Source organism: Leptopilina heterotoma, unplaced genomic scaffold (genome assembly GCF_015476425.1).
Source record: "Leptopilina heterotoma isolate Lh14 unplaced genomic scaffold, ASM1547642v1 Lhet_167, whole genome shotgun sequence".
In the NCBI taxonomy this organism is placed as follows: Eukaryota; Metazoa; Arthropoda; class Insecta; order Hymenoptera; family Figitidae; genus Leptopilina; species Leptopilina heterotoma.
The window spans coordinates 1,519,209-1,544,819 of record NW_025110883.1 but is presented as its reverse complement, the minus strand read 5'-3'; the positions used below and the strand labels follow the sequence as shown (position 1 = coordinate 1,544,819).

Below are 25,611 nucleotides of genomic sequence, written 5' to 3'. Positions count from 1 at the left end.
GAGAAAACGCATTGCTATGACCAATGTCAAAGACCCGACAACGACGTCGACGACGACGCCCCATGTAGAAATTTCCCTACTTGTCCCTACCAAATGTTGGATTCTGATTAGAACCATCCTAGAAAATCTACTCTAGAAAAATCTGTCTAGAACCTCGCTAGATTCTGACTAGAATCTCTAGTCTACAAAAACTAATCGGTTTCCAATCAAATTCTAGTTAAAGAATTATTATTACTAATTTTGTTTTATAAAGAATTATTATTAATTGATATTATTATTTATTATTTTAATAATTTAAATAATTTAATAACTTTATAATTTTTTAATTTAAATTATTATTAGATTATAAAGAATTATTATTAATTGAAATTATTAGATAATTCAGACTAGAAAAACTCACTAGGACCTTATTGATTTCCAACTAGCGACAAACTAGTGTACAAGTAATATACATAAATTGTCTTTCTATAAATAAATATTTTTATGAATTGTCAAAAACATTTTAAAGTATAATTGCACTTACATATATTTTTAAATAATTATTTTTACGGATAATATTACAATATTTAGGTAATAAAAATTAATTATACTCACATAATTAATATTTATTTGTGTCTTATTCTTTTAATTTACTTATTAAATAAAAGATTTTTATTTAATAAAATTGTTTTATTGGAATTTTATGTAAGAATGTTCTACAATATTAAAAATTGGGTTTCAAATATGTTAAAAAATGAAATAATTAAATAGTATGCAAAATTTTTTAAAAAATAATGCTGGTAAAAATTATTTAACTAGAATTTGATTGGAACCCGACTAGTTTTTCTAGACTAGAGATTCTAGTTAGAATCTAGCGAGAGCCCTACTAGAGATAGGGGCAAATGGTGAATTGCTGCACGGGATGTTATTTAAGCGGAGGTGCTTCCAAGCTATCACGGCCGGGAGGTATGTGTATCCGACTGGAGTCCCCAAGGTCCAAGGTTCGATCCCCCATGGGCACGAGATTTTTCAACTCAAGTTTCAGGTTTTTCGTGTACAACATTCATTAATAATGTTAATATGAATGAAGAATTTAATTATAAATAGGTTAAGTTGAAAAATAATAATTTTTAAAAGTCAACTAGAAAATTCTAGTCGGGGCCCTATCAACACACAGCTAGTTTTAATACTAGTTCCCGACTAGATATTCTAGTCTATACCCCATCTGCCGACCGTTATGAAAGTAGTTGGGTTCTAACGATTTTCTCTAATCAGTTCCCCACTACAGATAGGGAATTCTGGCTAGGACCCCATAAAATTCCAATCTCAATTTCTGCATGGCACATACAAAATCGAAATGCCGTGCCAAACTCGCCATCAGTGATGTGTATCAATATTTATCTCGTCACACACAGCTTTTCATCCCCCCCGACCGTCTCCCACACTTATATAGTATATTGTGCTCGTGGAATCTAACACAGGAATTTTATCAAACTGCACGTCATGCTAACTGCGAAGGTACGTTTTATTGATTGTCTAGAAACACCTCTAAAAAAGGTGCTCACCAACAACTATTTTCACAAAAATGCATACATATGAAAAAAAATCCTTTATCTAGATTGAAGAGAGAGGAAAAAAGTGTCGGAATTTTTTTTTAATTAATGAATCGTCAATGTTCTGTGTATGAGATTTGTTATAACCATTTCTCGCGTCATAGAAAGGTCGAAGACACTGATGAGTATGAACAATTTGATCGATTATTCTTCAACTCGATTTCAGTGGGTTAAGAATGTTATTATCGTACAAGGTTTACTTAAACTTACAATTAATCTTCAATTTCTTTATTTTTATTAAAAATATTTATTTTTGTTTCTTTCAATTTTAAAAAGATTAATTTTTAAAGGTGAAAGAAGTTGGTTTAATGATTAATTTTTTAATTGTTTCCTTTTATTAATTTATTATTTTTCATTTAATGTAAATTTTTATTTCTTTCAAGTTATTAATATTCAATTCGAATTGTTTTCCCAGGATTATTTTATAAGTGGCATTATTTTATTTTAGTTTAATTTTTTGCGAAAGAACAAAAATTCTTAAATATTTACTAAAATTTTGAGCTTTTTAATTCTCACCTCGCTCTGAATTAATTTATGTGAAACTATTATTAATTATTTGCAAATATATAAAAACTTAAAGACATTTTACAACATTCGGTTATTTTTATTTTGAAGTTATTTAACTATTTGTCGAAAACCATTCGATGTTGGTTTAAAAAATACAACTATAGATAATAAGAGAGTAAAAAAAATAATAATAGAAATTTTACACTTTTAGTCAAATGATTTGCTGATGATTGACAATTTATTGTTTCATGAATAATTCCGGAAAAATTCAAATAGAAACTATTATTTATGAATTATTAATCAACTTAAAGTAATTGTTAACTAAAAGTTAAAAAAGAAAAAATTGTGTTTTAATTTTTAAAGAAAAAATAATTTGCTATTTGCGAATGACTTTGACTGACGAAAACTAGAAAAAGAGGTTGAATGACCTTAAATTGAAAAAATTAACAAATTTCTTATAATTTTAACTAATAATGAAAAAATTTTTATAAAGTATATTAAATAAAAAAATTATTATTTAAATTATTCCTTTATTATAAATTTAACAATTTGGATTCAATATAAAAATGAAATTTATATTTTCATTGAGAGAAGAGTAACTGAAAATCTCTCTGAAACGTATTTTTATTATCCACGGTTCATCAAATCGGAATAAACGGATTTGTTATTGTTTTATTTCTTTCTATTTTTTTGGAATTGGCTCAATATTTATCAGGAAAGGAGTGTCCTTCCGGTACTCGTCGGCGCTCCCTGAAATTTTGCGGTCTTTTAAAAAAAATAAATAAACTACTAACTTATTTAATTTCCTCTGTTTTCAGATTGATTGCAAAAATTATTAATCTACTCGATTCTCGGATTATGGACAATTGAGAATTTTTTTCCAATCGACAATGATAACTAAAAATGGCAAGGACCTGCAGAAAAAACTCACCCTGACTAAAGTGCTTGGCAACCATGATTCGCGTGTGACCCTTGGGTTCAGTTGTACATATCCACCCCTAACGTGGCATCAGAAAATTCAAACGAGGATATTCACTCGGTGAACACACTTGACTTTCACATGTATACACAAAAGAACAATTTTGATGTTTTATTGTTTGAATCACATTTTTAGAAAATTGTGAAGAATCATATTTTTTTCTCTTTTTAAGACACAATTTTTTTAGAGTAACCACTGCACACGTTCAATTCTTATGGGGGTGAAGAAAAAAAATTGATTCCGATCAATTTTTCCTCGGGCAACATTCACCGACAGTTGCCACCCGACTGACATGAAGAACCATCGTTTCCAAGCTCTCTTGCTGTATATGCGCCGATTCGAATCACCCCCTACCAAAAATTCTGAGTCTTTTGGAGTGAACGAGAGAGCTATTTTATCGACTTGCTTTTACTTCTGGACTCACTTGGAAATAAACGGCGAGGTTCGTTTCGTCTGGAGTCGACAGGTAGAGGCACTTTCTTGCCTCCTGGGGAAACTTACGGAACCTCACCAGGTAATGATGTTTACTTCTTTTTTTTATTTTATCTTTTTTTCATTTTCACCCTTTGTCTTATTTTTTTTCTTTTCTCATTTCTTTTTTTTTCTTTTCTCTTTTCTTTTTTTTTCTTTTTCATTTTTGGTAAATTTAAATTAATTTAGTTAAAAATTAAATTCTTTGTAATATTTTCAAAATAGTTAAATTTACATTGTATAGAAATTATTTAAAAAATGCTAACAATTTCTTGAGAAGTTAAAACATTTACTAAATTTAATGTTAAACAAAAGTTCTCATTTTTTTATTATTTTTAGGAATCCCAGGATTTTAATTAAATTAATACTGGTCATTAATTAAAATTCCAGAATTTTAGTTTAGAAAGAATAAAAAGGAAAGGTTTAAAGCTTCCTTTCATCATGAATAAATAAAAGAGATTTTAGATTGAAGAAAACTTTGGGAGTGCCAATAGTAACTCCAGCGGAGTTACAGGTTTGAAATGCACATCAGGTGGACGATATGCTTACCAATAGAGGCGAAACCTTGAAATGCAAAGTTATATGATATATGCACAATGAATAGTGATTCATAGGCGATTGGCCTGACGTAATTATTGTAAGCTCACGTAGTTTGCAGTTGTATGTACGTTTTCTGATGGAGTATTGTTGACGTCCGTTCGGCAGATCTTAGAGAGAGGAAATTGTGTATTTAAGACAACACTTCTTCGAAACCAAATACGGTTGCAGAATTATCATTCAACTTTCAATCTAACGGGAGATACATCTGCAATTTAGCTTTATTTTGACAGATAAATTTTTTCCTCTCCAAACAAAACAAACAATTTTTTAAGTTTGCCTAATAACTCATTTCTAAATTTGGATGCACTCAAGATGAGTTTATGATAATTCGATTTTATTGAAGAGCTGGTGGGATGCTGAATGGATTGAATCATTACAGCAACAGTCTTCTATATTTTTAATCTCATCTTTATTGTCTTTCTTCTTTCTTCCATATTTATCTTTATTTTAAAAGCTCTTTATTAAATTCTGTCGGTACTTTTAGTTTCTTCATTATTTCTATATTTTTAGTTAAATATAGAATATCACGTGTGTGGAAAAAGAAAGTCTGACTAGGATAAAAAGACAGTTTTAGGATATGGTTTGAGATTTGCAACAAAATATGTTTTGTTGTGAAGTAGTACTTTTAAACTCAAGTATCTTTTTTCTGGTGTCAATTACAAACCCTCGTCTCGTACTGTCCTGCGACCCGTAACACTTGAGTTCATTTCCTGGTGACGTCGAAAAACTGGATCCGAAATTTTTGACTGAAATCTAAACATGTTGCGAAAAAAGTCATTTACTTTTCGTTCTAATTTTTTGTTTAAAAAAATTATTTCGTCAGAAAAAGTAAAATCCAAACTCTTCAATTTTTTTCTCCCGAATTAGAAAAAAATGACTAAAAGTTTCTTCTGATAGAGAAATTGTAGGTGCATAAAAAAATTATTTCGTCGGAAAAAATAAAATCCAAAGTCTTCAATTTTTTCTCTCTCGAGAAAAAAGTTTTTCCTGATTGTTAGAGAAACAAATAAATATGAGAATTCTTTGAGACCGCAGTTACACCTTAAATAAAACCTCAAAGACTTCTATTTATTTTATTGCGTGGGTGAAGGTGTATATTATCTACTATAAAATAATATAATAAATAATTGCACGCGAATGATAATGATCGAATCGTAAATCGAAGAATTTTCTCTCCTTTGTTCGCAGAAAATGGCAAAATTGTTTTACGATTTTGTTTAGCAAATTCTACATTTTTTTAGGTAAAAAAGTAATTAGTTAAAAATTTAATGCTTGACTGGTGAGAATTAAATTAACCTTGAGAGAACCAAGAAGGAGGCGTGGTTGCACTTCAAGAACAACAATAATAATTAGGGTCAAAGAGATAATTATAAGATCCCCATTCTATTTTCAATAAATTTACAGATTGAAAATAGATTTTTGTCACGTTTCTAATCTTTAATTCTATTTCGGTTATAATTTAATGAGACTTGATCTAAATTTTGTTAGTGATTAAATTATATTACAAATTTTTGTGTGTAACATTTGGTGATTTTCCAAATAATGATAGAATCTTAGTCATTTTTAAAACTTTTCGATTCTTTACTCTGGAAATGTTCCAATGATTATTTTTTTTCTAGAAAATTTAATTTTTTCTCTATTTTCCGATTGTTTCTAAATTTACAAATATTTCTAAATTAATCATTAACGAATTAATTTGCTACGTCAATTCTGGTTTTCTATAATGTTTTTGTTTGTTTTTAGATTGGATCTTCGTTGACGTCTTCAAGAGTTGAACATGATCTTCAATTTTAAGAAAACCAGAATCAATTTCTTCATTTTTGGGTTTGGGACGATATTTTTGGACAACGATCATCAATTTTGGATTTCTTCGACATGGATTGAATCTTCAATTATTTTCATCAATATCTTGAATTACTTTTGGATGTGATTATCAAAACTGAATATCGTCGATCGAATGCAATTACAGAATGATAAAATTTGACTAAAACGTAAATAATATCATCATCATCATCATCATTTTCGGATAATCATCATTCAGGTTATTTCTGTAAGTATATATATTCACTTATAAGTAAAATTGATCTGCAAGAATAATTCATTTGTTATTAAAATCAACATTTTCTGTTTTGTTTTTGCGACTCTTGGATATTTATTTGTCATATTTTTAATTATGTTAAAAGTATACTTTATAATGGAATGACAGGATTGTTATCTATAATTGCCGCAAGTATGTAATTGAATTCGTCAGTAATTTCAAACTTGCTCTAAAGACAAAAAATATTAGCAAAAGAATTCTTTTGGAAACTTCAGATCTTCGATTTTAACTCTCTTCAATTCGAAAGAATATCAATTTTTCAAGCAATTCAATTTTGAATCTTGAATTTTGCAATTAGGTCTTAAAAAAATGTTCGAATGTGAATTTACTCCAAAAAGAGAGAGAGAGAGAAAAAAAGATAACTGATCCTGATAAATTTTTGATACGTTATAGCTTCTTGAAAAATCGATTTCAGCAGTCGGAGCAACTCGGAGTGTAGTAGCAGAATAATTTGGAAGTTGATCCGATCCTGTTTTAACTGTCGAACACTCGCCATGTGCCATTCAACGACTCCCACCCACACGATTACAAGTTGCGCATGCTCAAATCCTTCTTCTTGTTTCTTCCTCTTTTTTTTCTTCTCTCTTTACGTTTACACTGTGCTGCTCACTCACACACCATCAAATTCACGCTCTCTCAGTCTACTCAAACAGTGATCAGCAGACACTGATCGCGAGTCGAAGATCATGTTCGTAGTGAAGTGCGAAATGAAAGGACGTACAGGTCCAACAACGTGTTGTTCAAAAAGTGTTAAAGAAATGTGTTTTTCATCAACATCAAAAATCGCATAACAAAAAAGTGCATCAAGCCGATCTTGTGTTGACTGCCCATGCGCAAAATCCACCATGGCTTCGGTGAAGGTGGCCGTTAGGGTCCGGCCCTTTAACAAAAGGTGTGTTTGCTACAAAATAATTTTTTTAGTCTCTCCTTCTTCTCCTCGCGCCACCACCTGCTACGCACAACATCATCATTAGCTGTCAATGACACCATGATTTTATTTTAAAACTGCAATTGATTGAACGATAAGAAAATCTTATTGTTTGTCAATAAAAGAATCAAGATAGAAAGAGAGAGAGGGAGAATGGTCGAGAATATGAAATGAAAAGAAAAATTGACGATAATTCGATGAATTGTGGCTTCTAAAGTCTGTGGGTCATTCCGAGATAAGATCGTTTACTTATGTTGCAAAAATAGAATGGCAAACTGGTTTTTTATTTTTGTTTTGGAGAAAAAAATTGTTTAATTTCATTGATTTTGTTTACTCCAAAAAAAAGTCTGTCTCTCAAGGAAAGTTTATTTTAGAGGAAACTTTCTGTAATTTGAAATGCAAATATCGAAAAATACTTGAAATTCAAGTCATTTTTCAAAGTTCTAGAATTTACGTGACGTAATGGTTATCAATGATTGTTTCTAATTTAGCCTGTTACATGCAAATGATAACTGAAAAACTGCATTCTTTTGTGTTTCTTTGTGAAATTACTATTTTTCTCCATTCTTTAACTCTTTTTTTATTTCATTCTCAACAATGCTATCTTTTTTTATATTTTTTAATTTATAAACTTTATAAATGAAACACTTTAGAATTTTAATTTCTGAGTGCAAATTCACAAATTATAATTAAAATATAAAAAATTTATTTCTTATTTTATTTAAACAATTTTTTTGAACTTTTTCGAATAAAATTACAAGTTAAACTGGATTTTTTAATTGCTCTGGCTTTTCTTAAAAAATACTTTCTAATTAGTTAATTTAAATAATCTCGTATTCGAATTTCTTGTCATAAAATTATACAATTGTTTCAAAAATATCTGCTTATATTTTTAGAAATTTATAAATAAAATTTCGAGATTTTTTTGTCCTCAAAAAGAAAACTGTTCTTGTTTTCATTAATAACTGGTTAATATCTGAATGATTCACATTGCGAATTGATTTAAATATCAATGACATCAATGTAGGAGATTTAATTAAAGAGATTTAAATTTAAATTGATCACGAGATTTTTAACTTAAAGTCTTATGGTCTGAATAAATTTTCTTTTTTATTAACTTTAATTTCGTTTTAGAATTTATAATTAAAATATATATTTTAAAAAATATTTATTATTCATTCATAATTAAAAAATATTTATTATATTTATTTGTTAATATTTATAATGATATTCTTTATTTTTGTAAAAATTGGAGTAAAATGAACAAAAAAAATTCAAAGTGAAAGCTTTAACGATTACAACAACTTCCTATTATTTTTGTACAATTTGTAACTCTTGGCTTTTAATTAATTTTCGAAAGATCATTATGTCATGTACTGTTAATTATTTTCAGAAGTTACTCCACTAAATATTATGCAACGCAAAAAGATCTTTTTTCATAGGATGTTTTTTTTTGTTTTATTGTAAATTATCGGTTTCATTTTATCTGTCATTTTTTCTTATATCATTTTAAAAGCATTTAATCAAAATGAAATTTCAAATGCAATACTTTAATTTAACTGAATATAAAAAATTTTTCTGTTAATATAAATCTATTTCTACAATTTTCATTTGTTAGAAATAATTATTTCATTATTAGTGTAAAATTAAGTGGATAATAGAAATATATTGATAATTAAAATTAAACTTAAAAGCGTAGAATTTAATATATCAATAAAATTATAATTTCCCTCTTAGAATTTAGAAATGTTTTCCATAATTTATTTGACAAGGGGAAAAATTCTTATTTGAATACGGCGATTCTTTTGTACACGAACAATGAAAAAAGATCAAACTCTCTTTTCTTGGAAGAAGTGAATTTTTCTTTTTTTTTTTGAAATAAAGAAAGAATAGAGAGTCTACTATTGAGAAGAGTGGTCAATTATGTTTATTGTAATATCTATAAAAAAAAATAAAGATAGAAGAGGCATTCACGGTCGTTTCACGTGAAAAAAAATTTAATTTTACTTTACAATTTCTCATTAATCCACTCACTCTTTAAATCGACTCTTTTTGGGAGGAACGAGAGACAAGAATGATAACTTATCATTATCAAAAGGTGCCACTAATAACCAGATAACAAAAAAAGAAACTGTGGAAACGTATACGATAAGAAACTGACCAATGACAATTTAAGCATCGCGGAAAACAAAATTAATTGACGAAGATAAGAAATACACAATTTTTTTTGTGCAACGAAAATTTGAATATTGAAGAAAATAAATACAATTCTTTTGTAATACATATACATTTGAAATAATCTTGATATTCCTCGAATTTTTCTTGAAGGAGATAGGAAATTTTTTTCCATTGGGAAATTATCGATTTATTTATAATCGAAAATATAAAAGTGCAATTTTGTCGTAAAAGTAGTTTCTTAAATATAAATTTGCACTTGCACAATAGATTTAATAATACAATTGGATGTATAGAACGAAATTATTGACATGCATGAGAAAAAAAGAATTTTTTTAAATTATGGAAATTGCACAAAAACCTTATTGCAATCGTGAAAGAATAATTTATAATAATTATTTATGTAGAAACACTTATAAAATTCAATCAATTTGCAATGAATGATTTTTCTTTTTCCAGGGAATTGGCAATGAATGCCAAGATGATAGTGCAAATGGATGGAAAGAGGACTAGAATTTTCAACACAAAGGTACTCTTCGCAATTTTTATCATAAGTGGGAAGAAATGTGCAATCAATACAATTTCCACAAACGTTTTTCCGAGCTGTTAGAAAATAAGGTTCATCGACTTTCTTTTTAATATATTCTTTCTAAACGTTTAACTCGTTCGATAACTTCCCATTTTTTCTACTGTTTTCAATTCTTTTTTCTGTTTATAAACATTTTTTTACTTTAGTTATTTAACATTTTTGGAATATAAAAAAAATTGTTTCTCTATTTTTTGAGTTAAAAAATTGAATAAAAAGGCAGAAGTGTACAATTTTTATTTGCGACACGAAGATAGTGGATTCTGTCAAAAATATTCTGGAGAATTGAAATATTGAGAAAATTGTTTTCTAACAATAAGTTATAAATTTCTATTTTTGTCACTTGAGAGTAAATCAGAGAATGTATAATAGTAAGTAAAACCAACTTACCACATTTCAATAAGTTACGACTTCAAAAGATATAGGATACGTTTTACGAGGTCTTGACCATAATAATCATAAAGTTATGGTTTTGAATCACAAATATGACAAAGTATCTTGTTTTTTTTTATTAAAAAAAGGAATATTTTTTTTAAATAGTCATTGAAATGCAAATTATCAAAGAAATTAGATTTTATTATTTATTCTACATTTTGCTTTTGTTTGCTATTCTTTTCTTACTCTTGCATTTTCCTCTCGGGCGACCCTTTCGAAAAAGTATTCTCAAAAGTATAATAAAATATTTGCCTAATGTTTTTTTTTTTAATTTTCAGATGAAAAAAGAAATCTAAAAGTAGAATCCAATTCTCTCAATATTGTTGAAAATCCATGAATATTTATAACTTATGAGAAATTCACGTCAATCATGTTTCAAAATAAAATTTGAATATTTTTTGAAGATATTTTTCTCTTAAAATTTTAACGAATTGTTTAATAATTTAATTTTAATTAATTGTTAAATAATAAAACTAAAATTTTCAGGTCTATTTAAAAATCGGAATTGTGGGAGAAAATTGAGATTTTCTTTTTTAAAAGAAAAATATAATTGAAGGAATTGTAAGAGTTGAAACGTTTTATGGGAATGTCGACAGCTCGGTTCCAATCGTGGTTTTCACGAATTTTCAAGCGAGCGTGACGTACGACCTGCTTTTGGTCAGGGTCGCAATATATAAAATAGAGCCGGACATTGAGACCGGTTAGAATCATTTACCAGACACTTCTCGATACATCGGATGTTGTCTATTTAATCGTGACATGAATAAATCAAGTAGGGAAAAAAGGCAATGTCCTGTTAATTATTATGTTTAAAATAATGGGCAAATTTCGAATTTTGTTTTTCATTTTTCTAAATTAACTTTCCTTATAAATATATTTTTTATCTCATTTAACTACCGTTCTTATACCACTACCGTGGTTAGAAAATTTATGTTCTATTTAAAATATGTAAATTATTCTACGAACTGAAAGTCAATTTTTTAAACTCTCAAATTATGACAAACTGGACGTTTTTTAATTTTTCAAAATTGTTCGATTTTTTATTCAAATAGTATTCTCGATATACTTTCCTCAAAGCCAATAATTGAAAGTTTGTACATATCTCGATTTTTTTTTCTTTTCTTTCTCTTGGCCTCATAACGAGTTTCCAGCTCTGACGTAATAATCACGGCAATATTCCACGTTCTTCGAGAAGTGTCCTTAAAAAATGTTTTAACTCTGGATTAAATTATTTAAGTTTATTATCTAATAACTTCAATCTCATGTATCGTTTTTTTCCAATGTTCTAATTTTCTATTTTATTAAATTTTCCACTTTTTTCGTCTCGTTCTTTTAGTTTTCTTATTTTTATCGTATTTCATTGATGTTTTTTTTACTTTTTTTTTCTAAATTTTGTCATGTATTTTTTTGAACTTTAATGTTTCTTAATTAAACATTACCATTTAATCTTGTACTTCGATCGTTAAATAATAAATAATTTACGAGGTTAATTGTATTTGATAAAAAGTAATATCTAGGCTTATGAATCTTGTCTAGAATCTTGTCTAGACAACTTTGGAATCTTTCTCATGTGTTTATTAGCTGAGAAACATCGATTGCTTCTTGAACTAAATGTCTGTCAAGCTGTAATTAAGAACACTGTGTGAAGCATGTTACCTTTCTTCACGTTTCTTTATAAAATCAATTACTAAATTGACATTTTTTTAATCTTTAAAAAATTTTTTAAATCATTTTAATCATTTTTATTTTAGAATTATTTTTTCCATTGTATATTTTTTCCATTTTATTTATTTTTCTATTCTTTTATTTTATTTCTATTTTGATGAAGGGGAAATAGTCATTTTTAGTAATTGATTTCTGTTGATCACTAAATGAATCTATTGATAGAAATGAAAATTTAATTTAAAACTAGACGAATTGTTTCAGAAGTACTTAAGACTGTCCCAGTTATCTTTTGTGCTTCCGGCTCTGCAGGGATTTATAATTATATCTTGCGCGTGACTAAATAGTAGCAGTGAATCTGGGACTGAAATGTTTTCGGTTACACTGTTGTATGACCGGTGTTTAAATTAATCACCCGTTGGATATGGGACACTGCGTTTAATAAGCTCAATAAACTTTGACGTAGGAGTACTATTTTTGCAAAAACATTCATATGTTCTCACTCTTCATTTAATTTTTCATTGTCATAAATTTTTCTCTTCATTAATTTCTATTTTTTCCATTTTTTCTATTTTCTTCTTTTTTTCTCTTTTTTTCTCTTTAAAAAGAATTGTTTAAATATTTTTATTTAAAAATATTTCAAAAATTTCTAATAAGGAAAAATATTGATTTAGTGAACGAGGGAGGAATTTGGGATGATTTAATTTTAATTCAAGAAAATTGGATATTTTAGGAGAGTTGGTAAATTTATACTCGTCGTAAATTACATGATCTTATATATAACACATGTTCGCGATGCATTTTGTGGAAGTTGTATTGTTTCCAGGAACTGTGTTATTCCCGTCTATAAGTTGATATCAGATTTAACAATAGTTCCTTCTGTTTATTTTCATTTATGTTTCAGACTCCAGGAAGCTGCAGAGATATCGACCGAGAGAAATATAAGGACTTTACTTTTGATCACAGTTATTGGTCCTACGATGACAGCGATGATAACTATGCTTCTCAGGAAGAGGTGATCATTTTATTTCTTATAAACTTCCAATTAATTTAATTATTTATTTATTATTATGGAAAAGCTAAATTTATTTCAGAAAACCACAATATAATTAAGAGAAACTTAAAAATTGTTGGAAAAAATGTTTTACTTTTCTATATAAAACGAAATAATGCAGAGAAGAAAATTTGAAAGAGTATTTCTGCAAAACAAAGCAATATGTACGTTTCTTTTCCAAGAAATATGGAAAATAGAAAATCGTTTCCATCTGAGAAAGTATATTTACCGTTAAGTTTTTAACATATTTTTTCTAATTAGATACGAATTTTATTTTCAATAAGTTCTTGATTATAAAAAAATCTTTATTAAAAAAACATAGAGGAAGAAAATATAATGCTAAAAATTATCGATTTCCGTGGTTGAAAGTTATTAGCCTATTTTTCCATAATTTAACAACGTCGTCACTTTAAATCGATTGGTTTGCAAAAAAGAAGTATCTTTCTATTTTATAATTTCAGGTCTACTATGATCTTGGTTTGGAAGTCATAGAAAGTGCCTTCGAGGGTTACAATGCCTGCGTTTTCGCCTATGGACAGACTGGATCCGGAAAAACGTTCACTATGATGGGCACTCCGGTAAATTTTTTTTCTATAAATTAATTTTTCGCTTTAAAATTATTTACACCAATGCTCCTTTTCTTTTATTTGGTGAATTAAATCCCTTCATAAATAAACGAAAAAATGCTATTAAATTAAAAAAATTATTTATTCGATCGATGTTTTCTACTTTAGTAGTAAAAGAGAATATTGAGATAATGTACTGAAAAAATTAGCAGTTGAGAAAAATAATAAAAACGTGTGAAATGTTTTTTTTTGTAGGAAGCCCAAGGACTGATACCACGAATCTGCAAGACACTTTTCGCACGAATGGCAGCTGGAAAAGAAACCGGCACTTCCTATCGGACCGAAGTTTCATTTCTAGAAATACACAACGAGAGAGTGAAAGACTTACTCAGACCTGATCAGTATCAGTCTCATTCTCTTAGAGTTAGAGAACATCCAAAGAAAGGTCCATACGTGCAAGACCTGTCGAGTCATCTTGTTTATGATTATTCCGATATTCAGGTATAAAGAATGAAAGAAAAAACATTTCGCAATCATTACCCTTTTAAGGATAACTAGAACAAGTCTTTATAACTTTAGTAATAAATTTATTACACTTACTGTGACGAAACAGGGAAAAATGATAGATGAAAATAAAATTGGAAATTTTCTTTATACAAGACAAATGAAATTGAAAAGGAGATTTATTGTGCAATATTTATATCACAAATTTCGTTATTTCTCATTTATCAATTCTAATAAGAAATCTTCACAACAGTTACGAAATGAATAAAAGGAAAAATTTCTGTTCGAGAAAACAAAAAAAAAACCATTTAGTTTTTGAAATAAAAATTTGTAATATTTTGTTTTTACAAATTTGGTTTAAAATTTAGAAAATCGAAACAATATTATTAGATATTTCTCTGAAGATTTGAACGTTCAAATGAATACAATTTTCTAGATGTTCCTAAAATTTGAAATTGAAACCTTTTCAAGTTCAGTTAGTCATGAAATTTATAAACGCATCTCTTATAAAAAAAATATTTAAGTAAAATTCTTCACTAAATCAATTATTTTTAATAATTTTTGAGAAAGTTCTTATTTACACAAAAAAAGAAAGTTCAGGTAAACTAATTTTGAAATACATTGGTTTACAATTACAATTTTACAATTCATTTTTTCGTTTCGAAAATTGATTATAAAAGTAAAGTAAATTGATTATAAGAAGAAAAATAAATATTTTTTTGTAGTGAAAAATTTTGTAAATATACAAAAACAATTTGAAATTAAAATTGAACGAAGCAACAAAAAAACGTTCGTTCGAAATTTTAGGAGAATGAAAAATGTCTTTATTTACAGAAGAAAGAAATATGTGCCTGGTAATTTAAAAATTGATTTATTTTTCAGGAATGCATGGTCAGAGGTAATACGCATAGAACGACTGCTAGCACAAATATGAACGACGTCAGCAGTCGAAGTCATGCAATATTTACCATAACTTTTGTGCAAGCTGGATTCTCCGAAGGTAATATGCCCTCGGAAACGGTGTCCAAGGTGCATCTTGTCGACTTAGCTGGCAGGTGATTATTAACCACTTATTTTTATTTATAAATATGAACAAATCAAAGCGAAATCCCTTTCTGAAGAAATTTCCACATTTTACAATTTTAGTCATTCAGAAATAATTTTTTATTCTATTCTGTTTATTTTATTTCATTCTCATTTTTATTTTCTTCTATTATCTTCGTTATTCTATTTTCATCACTTTTAAATTTACTTTTAATTCCTTTACTTTGTAATCTATTCTGATTCAAATTGTTCCTGTTTCAAACTTAGTTTAACGAATTATAAAATTGAATTGTCAGTTGAAGATAATTGTAACAACAAACAAGTTAATTGAAACGCTATTGTATTGATTTTGTCGATAATTTGCCTAATCAGCTAATTTTTGATTATTTTTTTCATTAATTAGAATTTATTTTATCAATGATCTCAATTGAGAAATTTATCGGATAATTAATTTATTGGAAAAAAATTAATAGTTATTTGAAATAATCACCCGTTAATTGTGAAATGAAGCGTTCCTAATTGAAAAGGAAATTAACGACTGGAAATGGTTAATGATTGATGAAATTTATTGTTTTATGAAGTGAACGAGCAAATGCGACGGGCGCAACTGGTCAACGATTGAAGGAAGGTGCACATATCAACAAGTCCCTTGTGACTCTAGGTTCTGTGATATCGGCCCTGGCCGAAGTTAGCTGCAATGATTCAAATAGTTCCAAGAGTAAAGTCTTTATTCCCTATCGTGACAGTGTTCTGACCTGGTTACTGAAGGATTCTCTTGGTGGTAATTCCAAGACAATAATGATTGCCGCGATCAGTCCTGCCGATTGCAACTACGGAGAGACACTCAGTACCCTCAGATACGCGAATAGAGCCAAGAATATCATCAACAAGCCGACAATTAATGAGGATCCGAATGTCAAGCTCATCAGGGAGCTTAGGGCGGAAATCGAGAAACTCAAATCACAAATTGGAAAGGACATGGTATTTTAAATTCTTTCCGTCTTTATTTTCGTCTTCTTTTTTTTAAAGAGTGAAATTTAAAATATTCTAAATGTTCTTGTAGAGTATAGAGAGACCTCCGCAGAATCTGCTCGCGCAAATACACGAGAAACAGGAGCAAGAGAAATTGCTGACGGAAGAATGGGCGGAGAAGTGGCGAGAGACACAGCAAATTCTCCAGGAACAACGAGCGTTGGGTTTGAGGAAAAGTGGAGTTGGCGTTGTTCTCGATTCGGAGATGCCGCATTTGGTTGGAATTGATGACGATCTATTGAGCACTGGTGTGACGCTCTATCACTTGAAAGAGGGAAAAACACTCGTAGGCACTGAGGAGGCATCAATAACACAGGATATTGTCCTAAATGGCACCGATGTCGATCCGGAACATTGCGTCCTGGAATTGGAAGGCGGTGTCGCGACTCTACATCCGCTTTCGTCACACTGCTGGATCAATACAGCTCAAGTCGACAAGGCCACGAGACTCTCGCAAGGTTGTATCATCCTCCTAGGAAGGAATAATATGTTCCGCTATAATGACCCCGCGGAGGCTGCAAAATTACGGAAGGAAGGCGGACTCGGTAATGGCAATCTTCAATCGACCGTTGTCAATCTCTCACGATTGTCTCTACTCAGCTGGAGTGTTTCCGATCTGCACGCCTCGTCATCCAGCGACAATTTACTTAATTCCAGCGAGGATCTACGAGCCTTCGAGGAACTCGAGCAACAAAAGGCTGCGTTGATCAAAGAGAAGGAGGACTTCAAGGTAATTTTGCGATTCATCCTATTTTCTATAAATAAAAGTTGCTAATTTCTGTAAATTACAAATTGCAAACTCAGAACTCGAACCAGTGAAAGTATTTAAAAATACGGACTTTACGGAGCAGCAATGAAAAATTAGGGACAAATTTTTCTTTAAATTATAAATTAAATTTTTCATAATTCTATAAAACATGAAGATATCGATTACTCCAAGACTTCGACTCGGAGCCATCGCTTTCTTCCTGTTTTATAAAAATTCAAGATGCAAACTACTAACTTTTTAAATAATTACATAATTAAAATTCTTTAAGTTCACTTATTAAAAGAGTTGAGACTATTAAATAAGTAAAGTATTTTACAAAAGACCCAAAAATAATGAAGCTAAATCCCATAAAAGAGAGAAAAAAATGTTGAATAATAAGAAATTAGGATTTTTGAATTTTTGATAATTTCCCATAATTTTAGATTTTTCACCAAAGAGTCGAGACTATTAAATAAGTAAAGTATTTTCCAAAAGCACAAAAATAATGAAGCTAAATCCTATAAAAGAGAAGAAAAAATGTTGAATTTTAAGAAATTCGGATTTTTGAATTTTTGATAATTTTCGATAATTTTAGATTTTTTACCAAAGAGTCGAGACTATTAAATAATTAAAGTATTTTCCAAGAGCACAAAAATAATGAAGCTAAATCCTATAAAAGAGAGGAAAAAATAATGAATTTTGAGAAATTCGGATTTTTGAATTTTTGATAAATTTCGATAATTTTAGATTTTTTACTAAAAAGTCGAGACTATTAAATAAGTAAAGTATTTTCCAAGAGCACAAAAATAATGAAGCTAAATCCTATAAAAGAGAGGAAAAAATAATGAATTTTGAGAAATTCGGATTTTTGAATTTTTGATAAATTTCGATAATTTTAGATTTTTTACTAAAAAGTCGAGACTATTAAATAAGTAAAGTATTTTCCAAGAGCACAAAAATAATGAAGCTAAATGCCATAAAAGAAAAGAAAAAATGTTGAATTTTAAGAAATTCGGATTTTTGAATTTTTGATAATTTTCGATAATTTTAGATTTTTCACCAAAAAGTCAAGACTATTTAATAAGTAAAGTATTTTCCAAAAGCACAAAAATAATGAAGCTAAATGCTATAAAAGAGAAGAAAAAATGTTGAATTTTAAGAAATTCGGATTTTTGAATTTTTGATAATTTTCGATAATTTTAGATTTTTTACCAAAGAGTCGAGACTATTAAATAATTAAAGTATTTTCCAAGAGCACAAAAATAATGAAGCTAAATCCCATAAAAAAGAGGAAAAAATGTTGAATTTTAAGAAATTCGGATTTTTGAATTTTTGATAATTTTCGATAATTTTAGATTTTTTACCAAAGAGTCGAGACTATTAAATAATTAAAGTATTTTCCAAGAGCACAAAAATAATGAAGCTAAATCCTATAAAAGAGAGGAAAAAATAATGAATTTTGAGAAATTCGGATTTTTGAATTTTTGATAATTTTCGATAATTTTAGATTTTTTACTAAAAAGTCGAGACTATTAAATAAGTAAAGTATTTTCCAAAAGCACAAAAATAATGAAGCTAAATGCCATAAAAGAGAAGAAAAAATGTTGAATTTTAAGAAATTCGGATTTTTGAATTTTTGATAATTTTATATTTTTTACTCAAAAGTCGAGACTATTAAATAAGTAAAGTATTTTCCAAGAGCACAAAAATAATGAAGCTAAATGCCATAAAAGAGAAGAAAAAATGTTGAATTTTAAGAAATTCGGATTTTTGAATTTTTGATAATTTTCGATAATTTTAGATTTTTTACTAAAAAGTCGAGACTATTAAATAATTAAAGTATTTTCCAAGAGCACAAAAATAATGAAGCTAAATCCTATAAAAGAGAGGAAAAAGTAATGAATTTTAAGAAATTCGGATTTTTGAATTTTTGATAATTTTCGATAATTTTAGATTTTTCACCAAAGAGTCGAGACTATTAAATAAGTAAAGTATTTTCCAAAAGCACAAAAATAATGAAGCTAAATGCCATAAAAGAGAAGAAAAAATGTTGAATTTTAAGAAATTCGGATTTTTGAATTTTTGATAAATTTCTATAATTTTAGATTTTTTACCAAAGAGTCGAGACTTTTAAATAAGTAAAGTATTTTCCAAAAGCCCAAAAATAATGAAATTTGATTTAAAATTCCACTGGAATTTCGTAAAAATTTGACCTGGAAATCATGGAAATTCGGACCTAGTTCGGGCCCTGAAAACTTTAAATTGTATATTGTAAATTGTAAAGATTTTGAATTGTAAAGATTATGAATTGCAAATTCTAAAGATTGTGAATTGTCGATTGTGAAGATACATAAAGAATGAAAGTGAAAAAATTCTTTTTCGTGCAGAGAGAGCAAGAGGAGCGGGAGGAGCGATGGGCTGCAAGACGTGAGGCATTGGAAGAGGCGCAACGTGAATTGGAGCGTGAATGGGGTGCTCAGTGGCGAGAATGGGCTGAGGGAATTGCAGCATTGGAAAGACGACAACGGGAACTAAGAAATCGTCGTCACCACGTTGAACAAGAGCGACGCGATGAGATGACTCAAGTAAGTGATCCGGATCCGCCGGTCAAGTATCAGTTCTATCTCGTCCTCGTCGCACTGGGGGTCCTAATTTGTCTCTCCGGCAATGTCATCATCTACTCGCACGTTTGTCCACTGGACATGTGACGTTTACTCTTTTTTCCGGGCAAAAACTACTTATCCTTCTTGGACCATCTGTTCAAGACCGAATTAACGTAATTCAAAGTCCCAATTTCTCGTGAAATCGTTAAAAAACTGTTTTTTCCTTTCGAAACGTTTCATGTTCATCAAAAAAATAAATTGTTAAATAGATTTTAAAACTTTTAAATTGATAACATAAATTTTCAAAAAGATAATATAAATTTTCAGAATGATAATTTAAATTTCCAAATTGATACCTAATTTAATTAAATTAAATTAGATGAATAATATAATTAAATTTAATTTAATATACTATTTTATTACATTCAGAAAATAAATCTAATCGAAGAAATGAATTAAATCTAATTTCTGCAAAGAAGCGATAGAAAAAAGAAAAAAAGGAATTTAAATAGAAAAATGAAAGTGAATATGAAAGTGAATATGAAATGTTTCTACAAATTATAATTGTTTTGTAGATATTTGAATAATTTTGTAGATAATTCAGACGCGACAAGATTCTAAACGATTTCTGCCCGACAGATATCGAATTTAGTAATCAAAATATTTAAAAAATGATTAATTTGATCGAATTAATACGAAAATAAATATTATACAATATTTTTACGATAACAAAATAATTTTTTGTTTTGCAAAACACTTGTGCCTATAACTGCCGCAATAAAAAATGACAGTAAGATTAATTTTTGATGAATTAATTGATTAATAAGAAATTAATTTATTAATAATAAATTAATAATTAATTAATTTAAATTATGTAGATGATGATATTGACCGAGAGGATGTATAGTCTATGGTATGTTAATAATTTTAGTCGATGACTGTGTAAAAGAGGAAATGATGTATATATAGAAGTATTCGCCTGTAGAAAGTGTCTATGGGTTTGTTATGCGAGAAATATTGTTGTTATATACACACAATTGTTGATTAATAAATTTTTCTAAGAAAAATTGGCCTTAGATCTCCCATAAAAAAATGAAGTGTCTTAGTAAATCGTGTTTTCCTTTGTTTCTGTCTCTCTTAGTCTCTCTCTTTCTCTGGCTCTTTCTTCTCTACTTTTAATCAATTTTTTTCTCACTTTCTCAAATTTTTTGGTATCGGTGTATAAGCTTTATTTGATGTTCCGATTAACAAACCCAAAATTTATTTTAACATTTTTTTTTACTTCTGATTAATTCTCGCTTTTTTATATTTAACGGTATAAGACAATCGATGGAACGATAAAAGGGTCTTTGGGGAAAAACGATTGCAGGTAAGAGATCATTAAAGATTAAAAAAAAACCAACAAAAAAAGTCGTATCCGGAACCCTTCGCTTGATTCCCATCACCATATGCTAGTTGTCACTTGAATTAAAAAAAAAAACAAAGCTTTTTCAAGATGAATCGCATGCGAACAGTTCTCTCGAGTAATTTTTTATTATTTTTCATTTTGTTTTCATTATTTTTATACTATACTTCATGTTGGAGGTCGTGTTCTTTTTGGTATTATAATTTATTTATTTGTTTTTGTGTTGATCGACTACGGGATGCGTTACAATTATTATTTCTCTTTGATTATTTTATTTTTTAACGCTTCGGTGTGTGTGGCTTAGGTAGAAAGTTTGTGTAGGGAAGTCGCCTCTCTTCGCACCACACTTCAATCCAAGCATCGACAGTTTCAAGAATTCATGAACAATCACAATCGTTTGCAGAGACTGGAACGCCCTTGGAGCGAGGTAAGATTGAGACCATTTATTTATTGCACAAATAATAATTATTGCTGATTTAAGGACTTTCTTCATTGCAGTGATTTTTAATTTCTCCAAATATTAAATTTCTTTTTAATTTATTCAATTTTTAATTCAATATTTTTAATTTATCCATTTATTCATTTTTTTATTAATTTATTAATTGGTTCTAATTTATTCCAATTAATTTATTTCACTTAAGTTATTCTATTTAATTTATTTCGATGATTTAACATTAATTTATTTGTTTCAATAAATTTTTTTAGTTTTGTTTTTATTTTGAGTTGATTTAATTTAATTTTAAACCTTTTCTTTAAAATTAGAGGCCAGTTTATGGAGAACTTTAATTGTTCTGATTACAGACGGATGAGGGAATTGAAAAAAATCGGAGTCTTCCAGAATCGTGGTCGAGTTTCAATGAGGAGAAGTCCTTGGATGTGATGCAAAAATTAGCGAATCATCGTGTAAGTATTTAAGGACATAAAGACTTCTGAATATTTTTCTTTGTTTCGTTTTTGTTTATTTATTATTTTCTGTTTTCCTTTTCAGTCATTTGATGCCCTTTTCCAAAAAGAATTGGCTGCATTGGAGGCTGAATTGCAAAATAAAGTCCGATCGTTGAATGAACATCAGAGCAAATTGGATCGAATGGAGGAAGAACTTTTGGAAATTACTGACAAGCAGAAGCAACTCGATGTTTCCGATGTAAGATTTGAAACTACTGATTTTTTATTTATTCTGAAAAATTTGAATATTTAGAATCTTTTTTTTTGGCAGGAAGGTGAAGAACTTTCGGAGAAGAAAATTCTGCTGGCCAAAAGATCGCAGGAGCAACTACAAGAAATTTTGAAGAGAAAACAAAGTCTTTCGTTGAATTTGAAAAGGTCATTACCAGCATCATCGGAGGAGAGATCGTCGTTAAGTGAAGAAATGCTTTCAACGAGTGATATCAAATCCTTTCAGGATTCTTGCAAGCGTAAATTGAAATTGGCGACGGCTTTGAGCTTAATTAATCAGGATGTACCAAGTTCGATAGATACGGTCGAAACATTTCACACGGCAGCCGCCGATTCTCCTCAATTTCCCGGCTTGGAGAATCAAAATGGCACAAAGGAGATGAAAACTGTTGAATTATCATCCAATGGAAGTAGCAGCGACACGGATCTTGATTTTCAAACCTCAACCAATGAAATACAATTATTCGGTCCTGAAATTGATGACAGTACTTTGTCAATATCAACGGCAACAACAGCGGCAATTGGACAAATTGATAAAAATTCCCTACGCAGCGATAGTCGTCAGGAATGCAGTACCGATTGTGATTTAACTGAGGACGAGAAATATTTTGATGCTGATGATTTATTGCTGGATGAAAATGAAGAAATGAAAATTATAAACCAAAGAATTGTTCGACAAAGATTATTAATTACAAAGTGTATGCAATCAGGTCCACCATCGAATGAGGAATTGAATCGTCAAATTGACATTCTTCAGGATCTGCGAAAACAACAGATTGAACTCGAGATTTCTTTGCTCGATCAGAAACGAGGTGTTCGCGGTGAAATTGATAAAGGACTAAAAGGAATTGATATTGAGATGAAGGACGGAGGGGAATTTGTCAATTTAGATGGAATGAGAAATAATTCACATGGAAGTGTTTCGAATGCCTCAACGACCATGGATTCAATTATGTTTCAAAGCAGATTATCCGTTCCGAATGACGAGGAAGCTGCGAGATTGATCGCGGCTAAAGTCACACCAAATCGGGGATATTCTTCCGTTTATCTCACAGTACGAATTTTTACTTTAGAAATTAGAAAATTAATGCTTTTTCGTCCCTTTTTATTAACGTTCCTTTCTTTTTTTAAATTCTCTTTCATTTTTTGTAATTTCTTGTTTAATTTTTAAATTTTAATTTCTTTTCTGAATCAAAAGTGAAAATAATTTCTTCTTTTCGTAGAGTTTGAATCGAGGAGATCGACTGAGCAGTCCGTACGCCTTGACAATAACGAGATCCCTGCCTTCGTTGATAACAAACGAAAATCTTGGCGAGAACGTGATCGACAGGATCATAAGTGTGCCCTCATATGTTGTCCGAGGTGCAGGAACTTCCAGTCATTATGAATACGAGGTTCGAGTGATTGCTCAAGACGACAGTTGGACACTACTTCGACGTTATCGAAGATTTCGAGAACTTTATACAACCATGAGACAAAAATATGGAAGCAAGGTATAAATTTAAGAAAGAAATATTGAACAAACAAATAAATAAAAAATAAGCATAAAAAAGACAACATTCAAAATAAATATAATAAACAAATTTTCAGGTAACAGCAATTCGATTTCCACCACGACAAGTGTTTGCCAGGTACGAGGTCATTGCCCGTCAGCGCCGAAAGAAATTGGAAGAATATCTACGGAAATTGATTCAAGTTTGCTCGGAAATACCGGATTGCGAGGCTCTTTATAAATACAATGGGAATTTAGCTAATATCGATAAGCAATCTTTACTTGAATTCAGCTCCTTTTTTCGAAAAGGAACATTTGAAAGCAGTAAATTTGGCACTAGCTAAAATTTATTTATTGACTCAAATGAGTCATCATCCTGTTTTTAAAACAGAAAATTTAGGTACTTTTTTTTCTATTTACTTAATTATTATTTATTTTTATATCGATTTACAAGAACAATTTTTTTTTATTTAAAATAATTTTATTCGTTCTTTTAATGATTTATTTATTTTTCTAACAGAATACATTTTTAGTTAGTTAGTAATTTTTTGTTCGAATATTTTGAGTTGAGAACTGAGAGAAAAGAACGAAAATGAACGTAAATCTGATAAAAAATATGCTCTTTTAAAAAGCATTACAAAATTCGCTATATTTTCTCAAATTTAAAATTTCTAAAAGCGAATATGAATGAAGGGGAAAAATTAATTCTAAAATCGTAAAATACATATTCTAGGTACGAATTAAATATAATAGGTAAATTCAATATAATTGAAAAGAATATTTAGAAAAGAAAAAAATTCGTAATTACAAAAAGTGAAATTAATCACATTCTCATGAAATATCAGTATTTAATTATAAGTTGGCACACAAAGGCAGGGAAAACTAAACAGATTACCTCGATCACGGATTTATTCTCTACTTTTTGTTATAATTTAGATATTTAATTGTTACCTTTTATTACTTTTTCTTTTCCGTCATAATGATGAAAAATTATTTTTTAACACTCTGACTGAGGAACTTTGATCTGGAAAAATTTATTTATATTCCAATGTTTATATTGTTATGTGTAAAACCTCTAACATGTTAACCAAATAGATAATTTGTTATAATTACAAATTTTCGCAAATTTCGCATCTCTTAATAGTTTTCTTAAAAAGAAAAATGAGATGTTAAATTTAAAGCTGCGCTAAAAATATCATTGTTGCAAATTTTATTTGCGTTTCATATATTGTATATATATCATCACGTTAACAATAATGTTTTTTAAAACTTGATCAATATAATAATAATAATTTGGGGGACTAAAGAATATGATCAAGATTCGAGAAAACAGACCATGAGGAATTAATAGATATAGCCATATTATCAATTTACTAGTTATTCAAATTTAGAAGAAAAGTATACAAGTAGAAAAAAATTCTGTCAAAAAAGAAAATCACAATTTAATTTTCTAACCAATTATTTTTCCAAAAAAGAGGAAACAAAAATTAATATCACAGTTAAAACTGGAAATATATTTATATCGATAAAACCGCATATCGCATATTATTATAGAAAAAAAAAACTATTTAATCAGTTGGAATTGAGGCTGTGTAAACTATAAAAAAAAGGCTTAATGGACCTCATTGTTGTCGAGAATCCTAAAAAAGTAGGCTTTTAGTAAATTTTGTAGTTTTTAATAATTATGTTACTTCGTTTAAAACGTTTATACGACTTTAAATAACTAGAATATATTCATAAATTGCAAAAAAAAGCCAAGAAATTGTACATATCGTGAAATAAACATTCTTTTTAGCTTTAAAATACCTCGAAGAATTTATTTTTTCTCTTTTCTTGATAAAAATAAGAAAAAACTTGGAAAATTATTATTTTAAAAAATTTATTAAGATAAATTGTTTTTCTTACGAATAAAAATTACATTCACATATACATATATAATATATACTTTTTATCA

The 25,611-nt window shown here is 28.7% G+C and overlaps 2 protein-coding genes across 4 annotated transcripts in view; one reads left to right on the top strand and one right to left on the bottom strand.

Annotated features, from left to right (window-relative positions):
• The window catches only part of LOC122499393 (myosin-I heavy chain), a 37,600-nt gene extending 34,439 nt beyond the window's left edge, over window positions 1–3,161 (bottom strand). For both annotated transcript variants that reach the window (XM_043607723.1, XM_043607724.1), the window contains exon 1: window positions 3,031–3,161. In XM_043607723.1, the coding sequence (XP_043463658.1) occupies window positions 3,031–3,055 (25 nt within the window). In that variant the 5' untranslated portion in view covers window positions 3,056–3,161. The remainder of the gene's footprint in view (window positions 1–3,030) is intronic.
• A 3,677-nt stretch (window positions 3,162–6,838) lies between these two features.
• On the top strand, window positions 6,839–25,460 carry LOC122499342 (kinesin-like protein Klp98A). Of its 2 annotated transcripts, XM_043607630.1 has the most exons (15): window positions 6,840–7,139; window positions 9,810–9,879; window positions 12,938–13,048; window positions 13,549–13,665; window positions 13,909–14,154; window positions 15,040–15,212; window positions 15,783–16,182; window positions 16,265–16,963; window positions 19,369–19,566; window positions 21,294–21,416; window positions 21,791–21,892; window positions 21,978–22,133; window positions 22,206–23,219; window positions 23,389–23,658; window positions 23,756–25,460. In XM_043607630.1, the coding sequence occupies exons 1-15, from the start codon at window positions 7,093–7,095 to the stop codon at window positions 23,999–24,001; spliced, it is 3,972 nt and encodes a 1,323-aa protein (XP_043463565.1). In that variant the 5' UTR covers window positions 6,840–7,092; the 3' UTR covers window positions 24,002–25,460. The 2 variants fall into 2 exon arrangements, with proteins under 2 accessions (XP_043463566.1, XP_043463565.1); XM_043607631.1 differs by lacking the exon at window positions 21,294–21,416 and having other exon boundaries at window positions 6,839–7,139.
• Window positions 25,461–25,611: the final 151 nt, after the last annotated feature.